Genomic DNA, 22,847 nt, shown 5'->3' on the forward strand with positions numbered 1-22,847 from the left:
ATTTAACGACAATTTCAATGTGATACGCTAATTTTGGTCTTAACAAATCGACCAATGACTTTTATAGCTCGGAATGCGTAGTTCGGCGACAGTCTTTGCCTCAACAGATAATATCCAACCGCGTGCATCGCAACTAGCATTAACAACAGCATACCGATGTCCATCCAGAAAGAAACACCCGTCATGCCCATCAGTTTTACGAAGTAACTGTAAAGAAAAAAAAACTTAGTAGGCGCCTTTAACACGTTTCATGCCACTACAACTTTGTATCAATGTGCACTCGCCAATAAAATAGATGGCATTATTAGTGTTAAAAGGTTAATCTGGAAGGTAACGCCTAATGTTCTGAAGGTATCGTAAATTATAACATATCTAAAACGGCTCAACGGATCTTGATGAAATTTGACACAGATGTACAACATAGGCTGTAAGAACACATAGGCTACTTATTAAGTTTTTTAATTCCGCGCGGACGGAGCGCGAGCGACAGCTAGTATTTACATAAAAAGATAGAAACCCAAATTTGCTAGGCTTATCTTTAGCTAGAAAACAGTCTTACTTTGGATTCTTGTATTCGCAATATACAACATGGTCTGGACAAATAAGGTCATCTCTCGGAGGCCCGTATATTGCTACAATGAGGCCCTCAAGGCCGTAGCGCATGAAGGAGCAGGCTCGAGCAATCTTCCACAGGATCGGCAGCGGGTGATCTCCACTCCCGATGCCGTACACTGCTAGCAACATTAACGGAACACTGAGAACTGGTCCCATGAACACGGAATTCTGGAATACAAAAAAAAACTGTTAAATTCTTTTTATATAGTTGTACATACGACTCTACTTAACAAATTACTATAAGCATGTTTAGTTTTGGCGATATAGTTTGTGCATAAGACGCCAAAATGCCTGACTTAAGTCACTGTAAGTAGATAGAACGACATCTGTACAAGAAAGAAACTAATATTGAAGTTGGAAAGTAAAGTAAAAAAATAACTTACAACAACGCTCAAACTCGACGATATCACGGTGCCCATACTCTCAGATATCAAAGCGACGAGAATGCAGACAGATATGAACATTACAATCCTGGTGGCCTCCATAGGCTGTGACGTCAGCGGATACACAATCGCCAAGTATATGAGGGAGAAGAATATAGTTGCCGGTGTTCGGGACACGATCAGCGCGGCGTAATATGGCTTCAGTCCGTACCATCTATTAAAGTACTCCCGCTTTATCAATTGCACCTCCTTTGGAACTGGGAATAGAGAATTTGACATTACTAACTCATCATATATCTATCCTTTTTCTGCTTTATATTTTAGATAGTAGATAGTAAGATAGTTTCGTTGTGTATTTCGCTCTAACAAAATTCATTTCATTATTCATTCTTTTCTTAATCATGACATTTTGATGTAAACAAAAGACTGTTAATCAATTTATAGTTGAATAGCTGTCGCCCACAACTCCGTTCGTGCGAAATAAAAAAAAACTTAATTAGTACTCTATGTCTTCTTGGAGACTATGTTCTACATCTGTGACAAATTTCATCAAGATCCGTTGAGCTGTTACGGAGATATCTTCAAACAAACATCCATCTATCTAAACTTTCGTATTTGTAAGCATAAGTTTGTAAAATTATACATGATGAAACAAAATCTCTTACGGACGATTTGCTTAAATCAAACTGGCTACTAGTTTTGCATAAATGATAGAGTTAGGACAGCTGAGATGTTAAGATTAAAAGAGTTCTACTCACAAGCTAACAATATCGGCATCATCGGTACATATAACATTGCGATGATACAAGCGTAGCAGAAGCCGAAATTAAATATAGTCTTGGAAGCGTCGTAGCCGATCTGACAGAACAGCATTCCAATAATAAAGCCAAGGAACAGATGCATTCCGACGCGGAGCCATAAGTAATCCTGAAAATAGAAAAAAAAAGTAACACGAACAATCTAACAAACTTTAAATTAAAAATATAATTGAAAATTAAAAATACTCTGTAACATGTGAAGTTCTGAAGTTAAACAAAAGATTGAATCATCATCATCATCATCATCAGCTCACTATACGTCCCCACCGAGGGGCTCGGAGCCTACCCCAATTTAGAAGTGACTAGGCCATAGTCAACCACGCTGGCCAAGTGCGGGTTGACTTCACACATATCATTGAATTTCTTCTCAGATATGTGCAGGTTGCATCACGATGTTTTCCTTCACCGTAAGAACGTCGGATAAATGTACATATGTAAATCGAAAATCAAAAAACACATTGGTACATGGCGGGATTCGAACCCAGGACCTGCAGATTGCAAGTCAAGTGCTTAACCCCTGAGCCACCGACGCTCGAAAGATTGAATGTTACTATCTTTTAACATTCTTCCTTCTATTTATGGTGTATGTTATATTGTCATGGAGAATATAAAATACCAATTTAAATCCTTACTCTATTCCTAACAGACTGTAGCAGCATCCTCTTCAACAGTACAGTAAACTGTGTAGAAGGCGTGCTCTCGTATCTATAAGTATGGTCCTGCACTCCACCCGCGTTCAACTGCTCGATCTCCATCTCCTCGTACTGGTCTTCCACTTGGTGTTCCCGCCAGCGTTGACATCTACCATTCTCTACTGCAGTCACCATCCTCTCCACGTGAGAACCATACTCTCCACTAGATACTTCTATTACTGTAATTCAAGTAAATGATAAATTAATAAAAAACGACTCAACAGACGTATGATCTTCCAGTGACGGCACCAACTAATTTTGGACCCGTCGGGGGTCCACCTTCTAGTCGGTCTGGTTGGAAACTAGTCGGTGTCTTCATGCGTGAAGTAAGTCATTCTTAATTATTATAATGTCTCACGAAAATTTCAACAATTTAATTAAGTAAATAAGTTTGACTTACAAGTTCTTACAGTGAAATAAATCGATATAACTCAAAATTAAGAATGTTTTGAATTTTGTTGTGATGTAGGTTATCTTTTCGGCTATCCTTAGGAAAGATCTGTTTCCAGCAGTGAACATCAATTAACATACAATACTTTGTAAACATACTCTGCAAGATTGCTTAGACTTATTTTCTAAAATGTCGACAGCTAGACACAGATACAAAAGTAAACCCAATTGTAACTTACCAAAATCTGCGGGGTTGTAAGTCTTTGGGCAAGGCAGCTGTAGCTCCTTCAGAAAGGGCACGACGCCCGTCGCCGTGCCTTGGTAGGCGCAGCGGCCATCCGCCACCACATATACATGATCGAACACGGAGAACAACCGCGCTGACGGCGTGTGTAATGAACATACGACAGTGCGACCGCCCCTTGCTACCCGCTTTAAAAGAGACACGCAGGTTGATGATGCCACGTCGTCTAAACCACTGATAAAGGAAGGAAAAACATGTATTACAATTTAAATCAAACAAACATTTAGTTGAAAAAAAAAGATGAAACATTTTCTAGTTATCATCTCACTGGCTTTACTTATACTGAATAATAAAATCTACAACTTGTGTGTCTCATGGAAGCTTCAGTAGCTGAAATAGATTGCTAAAAGGGAGAATTTGCGTTTACTTTAAAAACAACAATAATTAAAAAAACACTTATGCTCCAATATAAAAATGCAAAGTCATTTTTCCGTAGTAACAATTCCAATCAGTCGTTTATGTCTTTTATTCTTGACGATGTTCTTCAAAGTATGTAAAAGTTTGATTCTAGTATTTATCTTACTAATATTATAAATGCGAATATTTATATGGATGAATATATGTTTGTTTTAAGGTATCTCCGGAATTGCTCTACGGATCTCGCTGAAATTTGGCATAGATTGAACATAGTCTGGAGCACACACAAGGCTGCTAGTTAAGTTTTTTAATTTCGCGCGTAAGGCGTCGGTGGTGACCTTAGCTAGCTAGCTAGCTAGCTAATTCAATAATAATTGCGCCCAAACATAGTACTAGCAATTACCAAAGTTGAAATGTAGATTTTTGTGGAGTCACTATTTATAATTTGTTTTTGTTTTTTTTACAACTGACGGTTATAAGTTTTCCTCGTATGTTTGCATGTGTCCAAAAAAATACGTAGCTATTCTCGCGAATTTAAGAACATAGATGACCTCATATTTATTTTACTATGTCACGGTGAACAACTCAAACCTAAGTTCTAATTGGCGGAGAAACCCACGCGATAACAAGACAAAAACATATTTTCAAACTAACATAGTTCTGATTACTGCTTCTACTAAAAAAAAAACTTGCGAGGTGTCAAGGGACACCCGGATGGAACGAAGTTCTTTCGATTAATTAGTTAAGGAATCAATGTTTATGCTATGAATAAAAAACCTAAGTCTTCACAAGAAGTACATTTTATTTCTATGAATTTTCGTTATATATTGTCACGTCGTTGCCATGGTGAAGTAGCGCTCATTCGTCGTTAACATACTTACCCTTTCACAACGCGCGATAAGGAACTTCGTTCCAATTGAGAAAACTATTAAAAAAAATCAATAAATGTACTTTTATTACTACGCGGAAAAATGAAGAATGCGACATAAATGACAAATCACTCGCCAATATTGTTTCAGGTAATAATGAAATTATCACATAGGTACATATAGACAACCAAAACCCGGTAAGGGAGGCGCTACTATCGCGGTTAATTCTGTCAGAAAATATGTCAAACCTACTTGGACATAAAATGACAAAAAAGAAAAAACATGACAGTTACAGTACTATAAAGATCTTGTGACACTTTTTTTTGTCTTGACAGGGGGCGCTTGTGAGCTGTCATAATTTAATGACTTATGCCCACCGGAATAGATGTGCTTATCGGTCTATAAGCACTTTTTCACACCTTCGGGAACAGGTTTTATTTCCCTAATTATAGAGATAATTAACGATTATATACACTCAATTGTGATTTGTAGCCTTTTGATTCTTTCTGAGTGTGATAAGGAAGTTATTTAAAGATGTTTACGAAACATTGCTAACTAAATTACATCTATTTTCATAAGCTTGTCAATTGTTAAGATAAAAAAACACATAGTTCTGTGATCTTAATTCCAAACTAAATGTGAACTTTAATTGATATGATTTTGCAAGTTAATAAATTACATTTTGTAATTTACTAGCTGTCGCCCGCGACTCCGCTTGCGCAGAATTAAACTTAACAACTAGCTTATGTGTTCTACCAGACTATTTGCTACATCTGTACCAAATTTCATTAAGATCCGTTGAACCGTTTCGTAGATACCTTCAACCAAACATCCATCCATGTATCTAAACTTTCGCATTTATAATAATAATAATAATAATAATAATTTAGGTTTTATATATATGTATTTATCGTAAATACGTAGTATATTTATTAGTTTTTATTTAACCATTATTTATTTACTTTATCTATCATATAAAAACCAGCCAGGCGGAGACAGAATTAGTATGAAGAAAAATAATAATAATAATTCATTTACTGTGTAGACTTAATAGGCAATGTTTATTTAACAATTACCTCTGTAGGATTGTTGCTTTAAGCGCATGTTTGCAGTGGGTCAAGTACACGTATCGTTAATTCTAAATACTGATTCCGAAAGATATTTAACATGTCATGACAGTCAATTATGAACATGCAAATTGCAATTTTATTTTAACATTGACTTATTTATTATCAGAATTGTTAAATCTTGGGAAAAAATAGATCTCAAGATTATAATTTTTTTTTCAATTAAACATGTTCTCTCACAATTATAATTGTGCAACAAAAGGGAAAAGAGATGTAATCTTTATTACAGATACTATATTAATGTAAAAGATATAGCTGAAGGATAAATGAAGGACTGAATGCATTTATTTTACGAAAAAACAAATACAAATTAAATAAATACGAAAAGATCACGATGATAATAATTTTTCTAGTATTTAAAACTTCAGGTAAACCGCCATTTAAAGGCCAGAAATGCATCTGAAGTTCCTCTAGTATTGTGGATGTCCATGGGCGATGGGTCACTTAACTTTAAGCGACCCACGATTGCTCTTTACTCTTATGAAAACAAATTAACTTACGTAGTTGGTTCATCTAGGAAGATAACTGGCGGATTATTCAGAAGCTCCAGAGCTATTGAGAGTCGCTTCCTCTCGCCTCCCGAAAGACGCTCGCTCGACGTGTCCGTTGCTTTGTCCAGTCTTAATAGATGTAGAATCTCTTCCACCTAAAATACATATATGTACAATTGAGTAATAATAATCCGTTAGACTGTACAAACGACTGCGTTGGACGAAAACATTATAGTGATGAAAAAATGACTTCATGCGTCGACATTTGAATACAAGACGAAGCATATAATTTAAAGTTGTCTAACGTTCGCTTGCACACAAAGCTCTCTCTTTCCTTGTTTATGTTTAATACGTCTATTTACATTCGGACCTATGTTTGTGCTACATACAGATTTAACTTCGGTCTTGTGCATTTTAAGACAAAACGAAGGTTCACATTACGTACAGAATAACTAACACAAATTAACTGATTAAAGGAATAGCGTAAAAGCGGCTGCTGTCGTGTAAATAATATGACGTTTCTCTATTTAACTTAAGAAAAATGGTTTACTTTACTAGAGAATCAACCAACCGTTGTTCGTAATATTTTTTAAATAAATATGTTGTATCTTACTAATATTATAAACTAGCTTATACCCGCGACTCCGTCCGCGCGGAATAAAAAAAATGCACACAAGATAAAAAAGTTTCTATGTCCGTCTCCTAGCTCTAAGCTACCTCCCCATAAATTTTCAGGTAAATCAGTTCGACCGATCTTCAGTTATAATTAGTGTAACTAACACGACTTTATTTTATATATATAGATGCGAATGTTTGGATGGATAGATATTTTTGTTTGAAGGTATCTCCAGAACGGCACAAGGGATCTTGATCAAATTTGACACAGATGTAGAACATAGTCTGGAAGAACGCATAGGCTACTATTAAAGTTTTTTTATTTATTCCACGGACGGTGTCGCGGGTGACAGCTAGGTGTATTTATAAATATGACGGACAATTAAGATTGCTATTATTATCAAATTATTAATCTTTGTAAATTTTCAATATATTAATAGGAATAACTAACGTTAAATGTCAATTCAAGTTTTTTCCTCAAAAAAGCATGAAGAAGACGTCTCAAGTCTCAAGGTAAGAAATAAGCATACGTTTTGCCAAATTATCAGACTTTTAAATTACATTTTAATAACAATATATTATGTTATTGGATTTATGGCGTCGTAGGAAGGTCAAGGATATTTTTTTGTACTAGTATTATGACATTGAAAACTTACAATGATACCCAAATCATTTATGTGTTAATTTCATAAACAAACGTCCGAATTTGATTTTTAAAAGGCTTAGGACCCATTTATATTTTCATCACAAAAAAAAATTGAGCTTTATACGATAGGTACAAGGTTTAATTTCAATTTTCACATCCTAATTCATTTGCTCTTGATAATGACATGCAAAGTAAAATTAAGCCTTGTTTTAAACATATAAAGTTCAATTTCGTTGGCAATAAAATATATACTCTCCTCTCCGTCACGATCTGAGAACAGACCCTTACAATTTCAATTTGGGAAAGTATGAAATTGAAGTCAAATTTCTATAATGCATACAAATGCTTTTGTTTCAAGCTTATCAAAGTCTACACTTACAATGACGGCCTTCCTGTGCGCGGTCATGTCGCTGCCGAGCTTGAGGTCCGCAGCCATGGCCATCGCCTCACGCACCGTGATGAGCGGCTGCAGCAGATCCTCCTGCATAATGTAGCGTGACAGCTTTCGGAACTGCCGCAGATCACGCTGCTGTCCGTTCGTCGATATTATGCCGCTAGCGCCATTCACCCTACAATCATTTTTTATTTAGAATTTTTATTCTAATATTTAGACCTCTTTCTGAGTATAGACCTCCTCCAACCTTTTTAATACCCTAAGATGGAATTAAAATGGTCATCGGATCTTAACGAAAGTTCTAACATAGTTAAATTACAGTTTGTTTTAACGAATTCCCTACAAATGCCAGATTTTCTGAACAGATGCAATAGGGAGACACGATTCGAAATGTTTGATATAATTAATGCAAAATTAATTGATGCAGCATTCCTCAAAAAAGCATTAGCATCTACTATGCATGCGTTACAGCATGATTCCACGGTGTGTGATTACTGCTTTACTCTAAAATATACACTAAAACAATGCTTAAGGGATTATTAAAAATCAAAGTCTTTATATATCTTTTCATATTTTTGATATATAAAAACCTTGCTATGACGTCATCGAACACGTCATTAAATAACATTACCGATTATTGATACATAGCCAATGAATACTAGGAAGTTTATATCTCTGGCTAATGATGGGGCATTGCGTCATGTCATGAATTGATACCATTACCGCTTGCGTAAACTTTATCTAACAATAATCTGTTGATTACTGGAGATTATAGACAAGTAAACTTATGACGTTTTGCTTCATCATCATCAGCTAACTACATGTCCCCACTGATGGCCTCGGAGTCTACCCTAAGTTAGTGTTGACAAGGTCTTAGTCAACCATGGCTCTGGTAGATTGGTTGACTTCACACATATCTGTGAATTTCTTCGCATCTGCAAATCTGCATCATGTTGGTATCCTTAACCGTGAGAACGTTGGATAAATATTTATATGTAAATCGAATATCGAAAAACATATTGGTACATGGAGTGATTCGAACCCAGGACCTGCTGATTACAAGTCAAGTGCCTAACCCCTGAGACACCGACGTTAAATTCTCGGTAAAAGGACTTCTACTTAGAGCTTTATACGAGCCAAAGGGCGTTCACCTCTTATAAAGCGATCATTTATATACCACTAGCTTTTACCCGCGACTCCGTCCGCGCGGAATAAAAAAATAGAAAACGGGGTAAAAATTATCCTATGTCCGTTTCCTGATTCTAAGCTACCTGCCCACCAATTTTCAGTCAAATCGATTCAGCCGTTCTTGAGTTATAAATAGTGTAACTAACACGACTTTCTTTTATATATATAGATAAGTCGGATCAGTTTGGAAAACCGTTGGCGTCATTCCTAAGTAAAAAAAAAAGCGACGTACACTAATATCACGTCTCAATTTACCTGTAACCAGCCAGTACATTGAGAAGTGTGCTCTTGCCTGCGCCCGAAGGACCCAAGATGGCGGTCAACTGACCGGATTTGAACTCACCGTTGATACCACGGAGTATTAATTTTGAAACTAAAACAATAACAAATTCATATTAAGCATAATTTTTTTTATTATATTATAAAGTGACAAATGAACAAGCGGCCACCTGAATTCACCGAAATGGCGAAGCGTCCGCTGCCCATAGTTAACCAAAACTGCAGATGCGTTGCCTACCTTTAATCGACAGAGGAGGATACGGACAGAAAGAGTACATTTCCCCATCCCAATCATCCTCTCCTCCATAAATCCACTTCCCGTTCCCATCTTCTACATAATACATTTAAACTTCTACTCTTTGGAATTCTCTTACTACCACACTCAAAGTAGAACTCCACACTAAGGATTGTAACTTAGGGTCCATTAAACATTAATATTTATGACATTTTTTGTGATTCCATAATATAGACTTGTGTGGCAATGAATCATAGTTCGTTGCACACTATGTACTAGGTGCTATGCCGCCGTTTACATCAACTATTTATTGATTTAAAATATACAAAGCCCTTAAATCTAAAAATAAATAAATGATTCTTCATCGTTGTTGATCTTAAAAGTATTACATTAATCAGGTACTGAAAACTAATCAATATTTTGTTTTTAAATCACGAACGTTCGAAGTCTTTTAGCTACTACGAGGGGAGGTCCAAAAGTTCGCGGAATGAAAGGGTTGTCAATGAAATATAACAATAAATTTATTTTTCCTTTTCAATATAATCACCCTTAAGTCTAATACATTTATTCGATCTATGAATTAATTTTTCTAAACCATCGAAAAAATATTTTTTGTCTTTGGCCTCAAAATGGGCCGAAATTGCCTCCTTCACTTCATTATCGTCGGAAAATTTCCTTCCCCTTAGCTCTTTTTTTAAATTTGGAAATAAATAAAAATCGCTAGGAGCCAGGTCTGGACTGTAGGGTGGGTGAACAAGTGGTTCGAACCCATGTGTGTGCAGAGCAGCCATGGCAACTCGGCTCTTGTGAACCGGCGCGTTGTCTTGCAAAAGCAACACACCCTTGGCCAATTTTCCTCGACGTTTTTCTTTAATTGACTCCTTTAACTTTTCTAATATGAGTGCGTAGTATTCTCCGGTTATAGTGGTACCTTTTTCTTTATAATCAATGAGTAATATTCCCTTACAATCCCAAAAAACAGTGGCCATCAACTTTCCCGCCGATTCTGACACCTTGAATTTTTTGGGAGGTGGTGTACCCTTTTTGTGCCATTGCATGGACTCCTGTTTGGACTCAGGTTCAAAGTGATGAACCCATGTTTCATCTCCAGTAACAATCCGCTCCAAAATCTGCACGGGCTCGTCTCCACACAACTCCAAAAAGTGCTTAGACGCGTCGACGCGCTGCTGTTTTTGAAGCGGCGTGAGCATTCTCGGCACCCATCTTGCACTGACTTTTGTCATGCCCAGGTGGTCGTGCAGGATACGCAAAATAGTTGTATCTGATACTCCAACAAATGCAGATAATTGTTTCTTCTTCAAACGTGTGTCTTCGAGTACAAGTTTTTCGACTTTTTCGACGATGTCTGATGTGGTGGCGTCAGCTGGCCGCCCAGAGCGAGAGTCGTCTTCAATTGAATCTCGACCATGTTTAAAAAGACCATGCCACTTATAAACCATTGTTTTACCAGGGCACTGATCTCCATAAACGGCTTCCATTTCATTTAAAATGGTTTGAACGTTTTTTCCTTGCTTGGTAAGGAATTTTATCACAGCGCGATGTTCAATTTTCTCCATAGTTGCAGTTTGCTTCCGGATTGACTTGTTCAGCAGGCGAGTACTCGTAAACGAATGGCACTATAGGGTTGAAATGTTATATATATACTAATTATGAGTGCCCAATTAGTATGACACTAAGCGAGCTACCCTATCCCCACTCCATCCCCTCCATTCCGCGAACTTTTGGACCTCCCCTCGTATCATTTCAAATGTATTTTCTTGCTAACATGTTACATTTCGTTCACAGTATTCACATAAACGCTGTCTCCAAGTCTATAACACAATTGTTATTAGATTTTTAATAAAAGCCACTTCAAATGTTAATAGTAAGTTTTTTCTTTTATACATGAATTTTTTCTAAACCTATTTATCAAATGTTCCTTGGTATGGAAAAGTTTAATATTAAGTTACTATAGAATTTGTATTACCTTTGAAATGTATTTATTTCTATTCGATTTACCGTATACCTTTTGCGTAAGTATTTGAACGTTTTGCTCTTTTTGATATAATGAAAATGTATTCTAATTTATGTCATATTTGTAACATGATAAGATTTAAAATTGTGTGGACTATGAGAAAATGCGCCGGCTGCATTGTTGGTTGTCAAACGCAATTGAATAGCGAGAGGTCATTGACCTAACCTTCGTGAATGCATTTGAACTATAGTACTAGGACTCAATGAAATTACCACAAACATAATTTGAATTAACCGTTAGTATGCTACTTCTTTTATTTAAAAATAGCTATCGACCGCAACTCCGTCCACGCGAAATTAAAAAAAAATCTTAAAAAGTAGCCTATGTGTTCTGCAGACTATGTTCTATATCTGTGCCAAATTTAATCTAGATCCGTTGTGTCAAATGTTAACGTAGACAAAGAGAGCCATCTCTATTATCATTTCACAGAACTTTTTACAAAAGACGGGGCCTCACACAACTCCGAAATCAACTGTAAAACTTTCTATAAAACATCTGTTCTAATTTTAGCGTTATCCGTTCAACTGTTCTGAATATACATTCTCACAAACATCTATTCATCCAAACGATCACATCTATCTATCTATATATACAAAAGAAAGTCGTGTTAGTTACACTATTTATAACTCAAGATCGGTCGAATTGATTTGACTGAAAATTGGTGGGCTGGTAGCTTAGAACCAGGAAAAGGACATAGAATAATTTTTACCCCGTTTTCTATTTTTTATTCCGCGCGGACGGAGTCGCGGGTAAAAGCTAGTCTATATATATAAAAGAAAGTCGTGTTAGTTACACTATTTATAACTCAAGATCGGTCGAACTAATTTAGCTTAAAATTGATGGGGAGGTAGCTTAGAACTAGGAGACGGACATAGGAACTTTTTTATCTTGTGTGCATTTTTTTTTAATTCCGCGCGGACGAAGTCGCGGGTAAAAGCTAGTTTATAATATTAGTAAGATAACGCAAGTGTTATTACGGTAACGTTTAAAACGATCAAAATCGGTTCAAAACCTCGTGCAGATTTAAAGGAAGCTGACATTAGTACGCAATGTGGTGTACATATCTCGGAGGCTGGCGTGCTGCAGCGCTCACGTGGCGCGCGACGGACTATTTAGGACACAGCAAATCACGTGCGAGCCCTAGTGATGGGACATAGACATCGATAGCTAGTTAGACCAAATTTTAAAAAATATACAAGAATCTCTATTAATAGACATCTGCAATAATAAAGCTTACAGAATGTATCTAAAATAATTATTAAAAATTCGCCCTAAGGATCGTGGATTTAAATCCCCAATTCAACTATTGTGATAAACCATTTGCACAAGTTTTGAGGTTATTTTTAGAATGGCTAAAAATGTCAGTAATTTATTTAAAAAATCTACCAATTTATTTGTTTAATCTTTATCTAACATTTTGCAGACTTCCGTGTCTATAAAATGTAAGGTCATCGTTAAGTTTAGTGTGATAAAAATCAACATATTCATAAAAAAGTAATTAAAACATGTCTACAACTTCTTGTGGGTTTTGACTGTTAACATCTGTATGGGTACTAATTATACCTAACCAATAAAACAGTAACAACAATATGTTTCAAAGTTATATTTAAAACTAGCCGATACCGCGACTTCGTCAGCGAGGAATAAAAAAAATTATAGTAGCTTATACTATGCCCGCGTGCATCCCGTCTAAGTACCTTCGAAGCCGTTCCGGAGATTAAACGGATCAAACGCAGTCTTGCGGACAGACAGGTACAAACAGACAGACAGATAAAAAATTAAAATTTGGTTTTTCATCATGGTACTTACATGGGCACGAAATATAAGCTTATGTTTTCGTTATCACATACAGACGTTCAAATTTTGTTAATATGTACAGATATCGTATTACGATTATTTTAATTAACATCACTAAAAGCTTGTCACGTGGGAGGCTTTCTAAATACTTAGCCAATTTTCTTAGTGCAGTTGCACACGGTTGGGGTTACCATAAATTCTAGTTTATTTCACGACCTTAAAGTATATGGGAAAGATAAAATTAATTTATTCCGACATTGCAACACTGACGAAAATGATTAGAATATTTTTTGTAAGGCCAATGTTTAAATATGAATTTCCTTGCATTGTATTCAATAAGTTTTAAGTTTATCTCTCAGTTAAACGTATAGTGTAATTCACAATATCATTTAACTGTAGTATATTATAACAAACTATCTGTCGCCCGCGACTCCGTCCGCGCGTTATTTAAAAAACTTAATATAAAAAATAGATAGTAGCCTACCAGACCTACTGCATATGCATATAAAATTTCATAAAAATCGGTCAAGCCATTTAGGAGGAGTATGGTAACTAACATTGTGACACGAGAATTTTATATATATATAATATTACCGTAACTTCAATGACTCGGCTGATTTTGAACTAATGGATTCAATTCATATTCTTGCTCGAAGTGTTTATATCAACATTTATTAATTACTAGCAGTCGCCCGCGACTCCGTCCGCGCGCAGTAAAAAAAAAACAGCTAAATGGGGGGGGGGGGGGGGGGGCTTATGAAAAATAGATGTTGGCCGATTCTCAGACCTACTGAATATGCTCACAAAATTTCATGAGAATCGGTCAAGCCGTTTCGGAGGAGTACGGGAACGAACATTGTGACACGAGAATTTTATATATTAGATATACTATCTACATCTATTTTTCATACCCCTATGAAGTTTTTTTTAACTGCGCGCGGACGGAGTCGCGGGCGACAGCTAGTAACTTGTAGAATTACTTCGGATTCGTCTACACTCTTATTTACAGTCGGACTCATAGACGTTTAATGATCGCTAAGTGTAGATTTATCTCACTAAAAGTATACAAAGTTAATGACGAAATTATTCTGAATACCGCAGTTAGAATATTTATGCATTAATAAACTGCCTACTAAATAATAAAAAATGATAGTCACAGTACACAAAACCAGTTCTATAGTGGGACCTTGTGCTCATTGCACTATTTATCTCCGCAGACTGTCTAAAAAGGTTAGAATATTTACTGCAAAAATTATTAGATATAGAATTCCGTGCCTACTTATGTAAAAAATAATATTTTTTCCAGTAAACCGAAATGTATTTTGATACTAGCTGTCACCCACGACTCCGTCCGCGCGCAGTTAAAAAAAAACTAAATGAACAGACCTACTGAATATGCTAACAAAATTTCATGAGAATCGGTCAAGCCGTTTCGGAGGAGTACGGTGACGAAAACTGTTACACGAGAATTTTATATATTAGATTAAGATTGGATGATTTTCGGTGAAAATTGAATTTAGAATTCCGTGTTACATGAATTAACTTATACTGCTGTCTCTATTCTTTCAAAGAGTATGAAAGGGATGCCGATATAATTTTTATATAATTAAAAATCAAAACACACAGACATGTAAGGAAATAACTTCAACTATTCAGTGATTACAAGAAATTAAATCTTGATTTATGATTACGTAGCAATTAAAGTGTATTATTTATTTTACATTTAAATACTATTTTTAATTCATAATTATCCTTTGAAATGCATTTTTTTGTATTTATATCACATAAAACTTAATAACTTAAATTGGTCGATTCAATAGGGACTAGTTACATGAAATTGAATGTTACCGGACATGTATGAATGTGTATGTAATGTATGATCGGTCCATTGAACCCTTGTAGACTGAATTCCAACCGATATATAAAAAAACTTGAGAGGTGTCAAGGGACACCCGGATGGAACGAAGTTCCTTTCGTTTAATTAGTGAAGGAACCAATGTTTATTCTATGAATAAAAAACTTAAGTCTTCACAAGAAGTACATTTTATTTCTATGAATTTTCGTTATATATTCTCACGTCGTTGCCATGGTGAAGTAGCAAAAAGTGTCGTGACAACTTTTCGTAAGAATTTTTTCCGTCTAGCCTCCTTTCACAACGCGCGATAAGGAACTTCGTTCCAATATAGTCTTATAAAATTGCTATCCACTATAAATTTAAGAACTTATTATCGTTGCTTTGACAGTTCTTACCTTTGCCGTTTTTAACAGTGTAAGTGAGATCTTGAAAGCTGAGGTTGATGGGAGGTCGTAGTGGTAGATGTGACAAGTGCGCTTGGCCCAGCGGCGCGGGCGCACTCGCACTCGTTGCAGCTTCCATTGGTTTTTATTCTTTAACAACTTCACTGCGACATTATTGAATTGCACAAGAATGTGTGTATCATTCAAGTACTAAATGACCTGTAACAAAAGAAATGTCTCAAACCGTTTTTTTTTTAATTTTTTAAACAGCTTTTGTTCAAATTTTCATATTTATGAACATAATAACATATCTTAGTTTTAACTGTAGACAGGTAGCTGTTGTAAACCTCATTTATATTGTAGTTTGTTCATGGTTAAATTGAATTTTAATTATTTCTTTCCTAGTCGTAAAAATACTAATCGTAAAAATGTGCATAAATAATACAAAAATTTGTATTCTAGTACAAACCAAATCTAAGTTTTACAGTGAAACCAAAATTATATATAAAACAATTTTATGGATACAATCCTTTATAATCTGTATGAACGAATCAAAAGACAGGACCACAATCTTCATCTAACCAAAGACAGGACCTTTTTTTCGTATAAGTAAGATGCAAACCAGCTAAGATGTCAATGACACCGAAGTTCAAGTTCGTTGTCACAAATATTTTGTACGTTTTTATTTGAAAACAGTTACTTTTAATTTCATTTATTTTAACATTGAAATTAAATTGATGAAAAAATGTTACGAAATTCTTGAAATAATCTTAAAATTTTACAACACTTATACTTTTTTCAGACAATATACAAGATCTTCATTGCTATCACATGCTGAAGCTTTAATTTAATACAAAATGAAAGCAGAATAAAGGATATTATTTTAATTTGCGCTATAAATCTATTATTAATAAAATTACAAAATATGTCATGTTAATTAACTTTTTATGAAGATTCCTATCATCTTATCTCAAAAACAAATCAGTACTTGCAACATAGAATTACCAATCGCCGCCAAATGCAATCGGAACCTATTAAACTATAAAATATAGCAATATATCATGATTTATAAACAACGGTCATACCTCATTACCCGACTAATTAACGAATATAGAAGTGACCTCAGAAAACAATATACAGTTTTGCGTGAAGCTAAAACTTTGTACTTTTCTATAAGGAATGTTCGAGAACAAATTAATGTGAAATTTGACTCAGATAATGTTAATTTGGAAAAGAGAGGTGTTAACATGTTATAAAAAATTTAGACAGTGTTACAAATACATTTTAGCTTAAACATACGTCAACCCTTTTATATCGTAACTCTAGCGCCCGGATTTTCGACAAATCATGATTATTAACCAGCGGCGATCAAAGGGTTAAAACACGTGTTTAACTAAACATTGTCTAAAAGTATTTTTGCAGTAATACAGGAAGTATTTAAAGCTACTTTTAACTCAAAATAAAAAATGATTAAATTTCGCCCAATAGGCGACCGCTAGTTTTATAAAATACTTTGAAGTATAACTAAACCATTATTTACTACTTATGCTTCTGAAAAATACTTCTGCTAAATATTTATACGCATAGCGATTACTTAACAGAGTCCATATTTCTAAAGGAGTACTATACTCGGCTCTCACCCGTAGCGTTTACGGGCGATGCATATTGCAAACAGTTAGGAAATATTGTTGCAGAAACAAGTATGGATTTTAAAGATTACAAACATACCATTAAATAACAATCCTATTCTATATTCAAATCGCAGTTCATTAGAAAATGAATTGTGAGATTGTTTTCTACCAAATTTTAGCCCTCTTCCTCTTCCCACTCTTTTCTAATACGCAAAATGGATCGGATGGAAAAGTGAATTTAGCGGGGTAGGGGAATTTTTGCAGTACATAATCACCCTGTCCATCAAAGGTAGGCCACCATATGCTACCTTTCAACAATTTTTAAAGATGACGTCACGTGACCGCTTGATCGTTTGCCGATTTGAGGTTTGAAAAAATCTGACGCTTGTACATTTTTAATACAATATTGTTAACTATTCAATAGTCAAAAGATGATATAGTCTATAATATGATATTAAAATTAAAATTTATTTTATATTTAAATTCAATTTAAATCTATTCTAACCAAAGTTCAAATCACCAGGATCGTGCAAACGTCAATAATGTTTACAACATAAAATTGCATGAATACTATCAATTCACAAAGTGTGTCAAACTTGATTAAACTTGATTAAACTAAACAAACGATAATATTGTCATATGAACCGGAAAAATGGACGACAATTGTGTCAATACTTAACATATGGTCATAATATCGTTAGAAATCTTACTAATATTATAAATGCGAATGTTTAGATCGATGGATGGATGTTTGTTTGAAGATATCTCCAGAATGGCTCAAAGAATCTTGATGAAATGACACAGATGTAGAACATAGTCTGGAAGAACACTTATTAAGTTTTTTTCAATTCCGCGCGGACGTAGTCGCGGGCGACAGCTTTTATAATATATTTAAAAAATCTAATGTCCCTTTGTAAAACATACCCTGCAAAAGAGAACAAGTTACAAACATGTTGAAACGATATTTGATTACTGTATATTATTTTCGTAAAATATAAATTAAAGATATTTATCAAAACAAGACACCAAATTTTAGAGGTCGGTCTGTAAAGGTGTTCACACACTAATGCTGACGCGGCGAACACTAGGATAAACATAAATAAATATTTCGTTTAAAATAAAAAAATAAACTAGAAAAATCTTACACGGCCAATTATAGTAAATATTATTTACATTAGAGTAACAAAATAAAAAAATACTAATTGCTATAAGTGATTATATACTAAATGCCGATTATTTGAACTTGTGGCCTTGTATCCGATTTAGTAGCAAATTCAATTAAAGTCGAAATTAAATTTTTCCGAAAAATGTTTTTCAAAAAAAATTGCAATAAAAAAATCGTTATTGTGATTTACTATGAACATATAACAGTCGTATTTAATATTTTTTTGCAATCACTCTAGTGTATGGTCATGATCACATACATTTTGCAACATCTGAACTGAGAAACGATGATTGAAAGGCCTATAGTTATGTACGAAGGTCGCATGCGGCGTACTTACGAAACGTTTACCGTGGGTTTCTAAGATCAAAATCTCTATATAAAAACATATCGTCATCCCTTTCAATATCTTTGACAAAACAGAGATAACAATATGTTTTAAATGGGGATTTTGGTCTCAGAAACCTAATGTTAGTCTCCCAACTGGAGACTGGTTAGCTGGTTTCACATACTATTGACTTTACAAATATGTCATCATTTCTATTAGTTGTATATCATTGAAAAGATTCTAGTACATTATCATATCTTTTTAACTCCTCACTTCAACTAGTTTACTGTCTGTTCTTTACAAAGAGAGAAGAAAGAAGTCGATTTTTTGTGCAATTGTTTCGGCAATGACAATCCAAGGTTACCCTAATTTCGTTTTCTTGTTTCTATACGAATATTTTAAATAGAAGTTGCCAGTAACTTCGTCGGCACGGAGTTAAAAAAAATTGAGTACTAAACATAACGTATGTAGCGTTGCCAGGCGTCCGGATAAAGCCGGACATAGGTAGGCTTTTTGATTGCATGTCGTGCCAAAATAAACGGTGTCTGGGTTGTCCGGCTTTTGTTAGGCTTTTTACATTTCGCAAACTAGAGTGGCCGAGCGCCGGCGATGAGAGTTGACTGACGGTCGTGTCCGGCCTTTCTACCCAAATGTCCGGCCAAACTGGCTGGTCTGTCCGGCTTTTAGGTTTGGCGACCTGGCAGCCCTAAACTTATGTCACGTGGAGATAATTTTCTTCCCAATAGTGAAAAAAATTCAATAGTTATTTAGTTTAGTAAGTCACTAATTAAAAAAAAAGAATAACATTGTACTCCATAAATCTTAAACGAAAAATTCGATAATTCACAAATTGGATGATGAGTGCTAAATTGGAGGATAACAATTTTTATTATAAACACCGGAAGCTAACAATTGGTAATAGTATTAGAGAGAGATCATACAATTACTTTGTTCTGATAACAAGCCAAAAAAATACAAACTTGGTTTAAAATAACATTCTACTATCGAAAATTTTAATTAATTCTACCTATATTCCTGTGTTCTTGATTCAATTACAAAATCTATAAACCTAAATAAAGAACAATGTCTCATTGTATTTTAATTTGTAATTGTTTGCAAGTGAAATAATATTTTATCCACAGAACTTTGATGTTTTTGTTTCAACTCATTATTACAACTACTTATTTTCCATTCTGGGATCACCTCAATAAGCTCTCAAGCGTTATTAAAAAAAACTGCCGGCAATAAAATAATATCAATGAGAATCACATTAGGTTTTTAGTTTACGTGTTTAGTTTAAATTAAGTAATAATCTCTCATATTATCTATTCGTAATTTTCCGAAACATAACTGAAAATAACCACGTTAAAAGTAAAATTAATTACAAAGTTATCACTAAATCTTTTGCACGCCACAAATTTAAATTACTCTTACCTTAGTTCTAACGTAACATACGTATGTTGTTGCGGTCTGCGAACATTCACTTAATTCACAAATTCACGTCTATCTCACGCCGCTCACAAATCGCGACTATGTTAGATGCAAACTGCGGTTGTGTTGACTAAGCTCTATAGCTCACAGTTCATTCACAGCGCAATTAAAAACAGTGATTCTCAAAGTTCAAAATTTTACAATGCGACAAAACTTATCTGTGACAATCGCCATCGCATCATCGTCAACGATGTCAAAATTAGTATTTTATTTTTTGGTACTTACGCCCGATATGCTGCACAAATTTTGCTGATGACGACACGATGACGACTGTTATTCGTGCTAGGCTCAAAGATAGGCTGTATTAATGTCAAAAAGTGACACAAAATTCGCACGTACATAAGTATGTTTTATGTATTTAATTTCCTTTAAGATTTTCAATGCCTTTCTTGATCACTTATCAAATATTTAAAATTAATTACTCGACCCTGGCAAACCGCAATTAAGCAATTTTATTGAATGAAAAGTTTCAACAAAACTGTGGATAAAGAAAGACTTTACAACTAATGTAGTGTAAATAATCAACGTCTTCTGTAAGGTTTGAGCACCGCTGATCACGGCGGAACAATGTTTGGTTGTCTATTATTTTGTTACTCACAGAGGAAGTGCAGCGAGTTGCGTAGTGTATAACGCGCGTAACTCATCCTATGACGTTACACGCGATTACAGCTAGTTATAAAAATAGTATACAATTAGAAACAAAACGAAACTGAAATCCTTAACATCGACAAAAAAAGGTATCCGTTTTTATTTGTTTCAGATTTGAATTGAATTTGGAAATGCTTTAACTTTAGAATTACAATATTCTGAAAAACAGTAGAAGCGAAGATAAAAGCTTCCGACCTCATTACTCTCTCTCTCTCTGCCTAGCTCGTATCCTACATGGTGGTAGGGTCGGCTTTCCCAATCAGTTTCCTCCACCTCGCCCTATCCTCGACATCTTCATCTGAGACTTGGCACTCACTCATGTCTTTTAGAACTACATCTTTCCATCTAGTTTTTGGGTCTGCCTCTGGATCTGCGACCTCATTACTAATTTTCTTAATTAATTTTATGAAACTTTCGCCAGTAGTGTCCAGTGGTATCTTATGACATCTATCAAACATGAACTTGGGGTCCGAACTGGTTTGAAAGTGTATTGGCAACTTTACACTGCAATCATTGTGACCTTCGAAAACGTATAAGGTTCTACTGGTGATAGGTATCTAGGGACTGTAACAGAAAACAACAGATCTTGCTCAATTTAATGCATTTTGTCCCAACTGAAATATAGTTGGATCACAAAAGCATTCAAGAGCAGCCAAAGTCTCGCGTAACGTCGAGTGATAAACTGCAATTATATTTAGTATCCATCCAACAATGGATGTTCATTGTTTTTTCTTTAATTGTACGAGGTTGTCCTGTCGTTACTTGTTGCTTATGTTGATGCAATAATCCTAGTAACCCAAGTTAATGTTCAGTTAAATTAAACTCACGGTAATATTTAACTGATCTTTAACCTTAGATGGAGTAAAGGTAACAATGTTTTTGTACATATATTTCGACAGTTGAATTCACAGTAAAAAATTTGATTAGGTTTAAAATTATATTTTTACTCGTTTTTTTGGCATATCGTTTAAACTAATCTGAAGCAAGTCACTTGTATGGCCGCCTTCGTTGCTCCATCAAGACTCGATTGCGAAAATCAATGTGGAGCAACTGCAAACTTTAAATTTTTTCTTTTGATTTTATCTTTTTAACAGTGTAAACATTTCAAAAATTATTAAGTTTTTTCTTTGATTTCTTAATAAGATTGTAAAGTATTTCTGTAAATTAAACAATTTGGTAAGATTTATTTGTCTGGTAAAGAGATGTCTACTAGTGCCGACCCCACTCGGGAAATAGAGCAAGATGATGGTGATTCCATGAGATAATGTAAATACAAACTAGGTAATGATTATTAAAATAATAACCTAATGATAGGCAACACCACGTTCTAATTACAGTACTTGAAGTTGATCTATTTAACCTTCCGAACTCGACACGATTTCAATTAAACTCATTGTATTACAAATAAATGGTTTCTATTCTTTGAATACTAACAATGTTATAAAGTTCCGTTGACATTGCAACATAATAGAGACATTTAACTTCGTATATCAATAGACATTACGAGCAAACCGTACGCTCAGAAAACTCTACTACTGGTAGAGTTTCGGTTTTCTAGTTCACTTGTGATAAATAACAGAAGCTATGATGTCAGATTATCTTTAAAATAAAGCGTTATTAATGTCCGCTCTATAACTAGTATTATATTTGAATATCTGCACCGTATTAAGATCAACCTCGGTGAGCATATTCATGCCGAAACAATCATACGAAACATATTTTTGTCTCTGTCTTTTCGAAGTGAAGTGAGATGACATTATTTTTTTTTCTTTATTCTTTACCTTTTAAATACTCTTTTCTATGCTATGGTTTTGGAATCAACTTAGTACTTCAAATGACATCAATTAATGCAGTTTAACCTTTTTTTAAAATAGTAATTAAATAAATTAAACAATAAGCTCTTTTAATAATTTTTTCAATTATTACAGAGTGTACGTTAATAAAAGTTAATAGTTAATAATTATGTTCCATTACAGTTATGATTGTATTATGGTCTAAGGACACAAAAAAATATTAAATAGAATTTAAATGTTGAATGCTAATTTAAAACAGATTAAAAATCCTTTTACGGTATTGTTTTACATTCTACGATTGCATTTTTAAAGAGCAATTTA

The 22,847-nt window shown here is 34.5% G+C and overlaps 1 protein-coding gene across 1 annotated transcript; it reads right to left on the reverse strand.

Moving 5' to 3' along the window:
- LOC106710009 (ATP-binding cassette sub-family G member 1) lies at positions 1 to 15,685 on the reverse strand. Its single transcript, XM_045678818.1, has 10 exons — positions 15,486 to 15,685; positions 9,145 to 9,262; positions 7,687 to 7,876; positions 6,056 to 6,201; positions 3,138 to 3,376; positions 2,449 to 2,687; positions 1,757 to 1,925; positions 999 to 1,255; positions 560 to 783; positions 1 to 207 (listed from the first exon to the last, which is right to left on the reverse strand). Exons 1-10 carry the CDS (start codon positions 15,610 to 15,612, stop codon positions 15 to 17), a joined length of 1,902 nt encoding a protein of 633 aa, XP_045534774.1. The 5' UTR covers positions 15,613 to 15,685; the 3' UTR covers positions 1 to 14.
- Between the last annotated feature and the right edge of the window lie 7,162 nt (positions 15,686 to 22,847).

This window comes from Papilio machaon, chromosome 7, assembly GCF_912999745.1.
Source record: "Papilio machaon chromosome 7, ilPapMach1.1, whole genome shotgun sequence".
NCBI classification, from domain to species: domain Eukaryota; kingdom Metazoa; phylum Arthropoda; class Insecta; order Lepidoptera; family Papilionidae; genus Papilio; species Papilio machaon.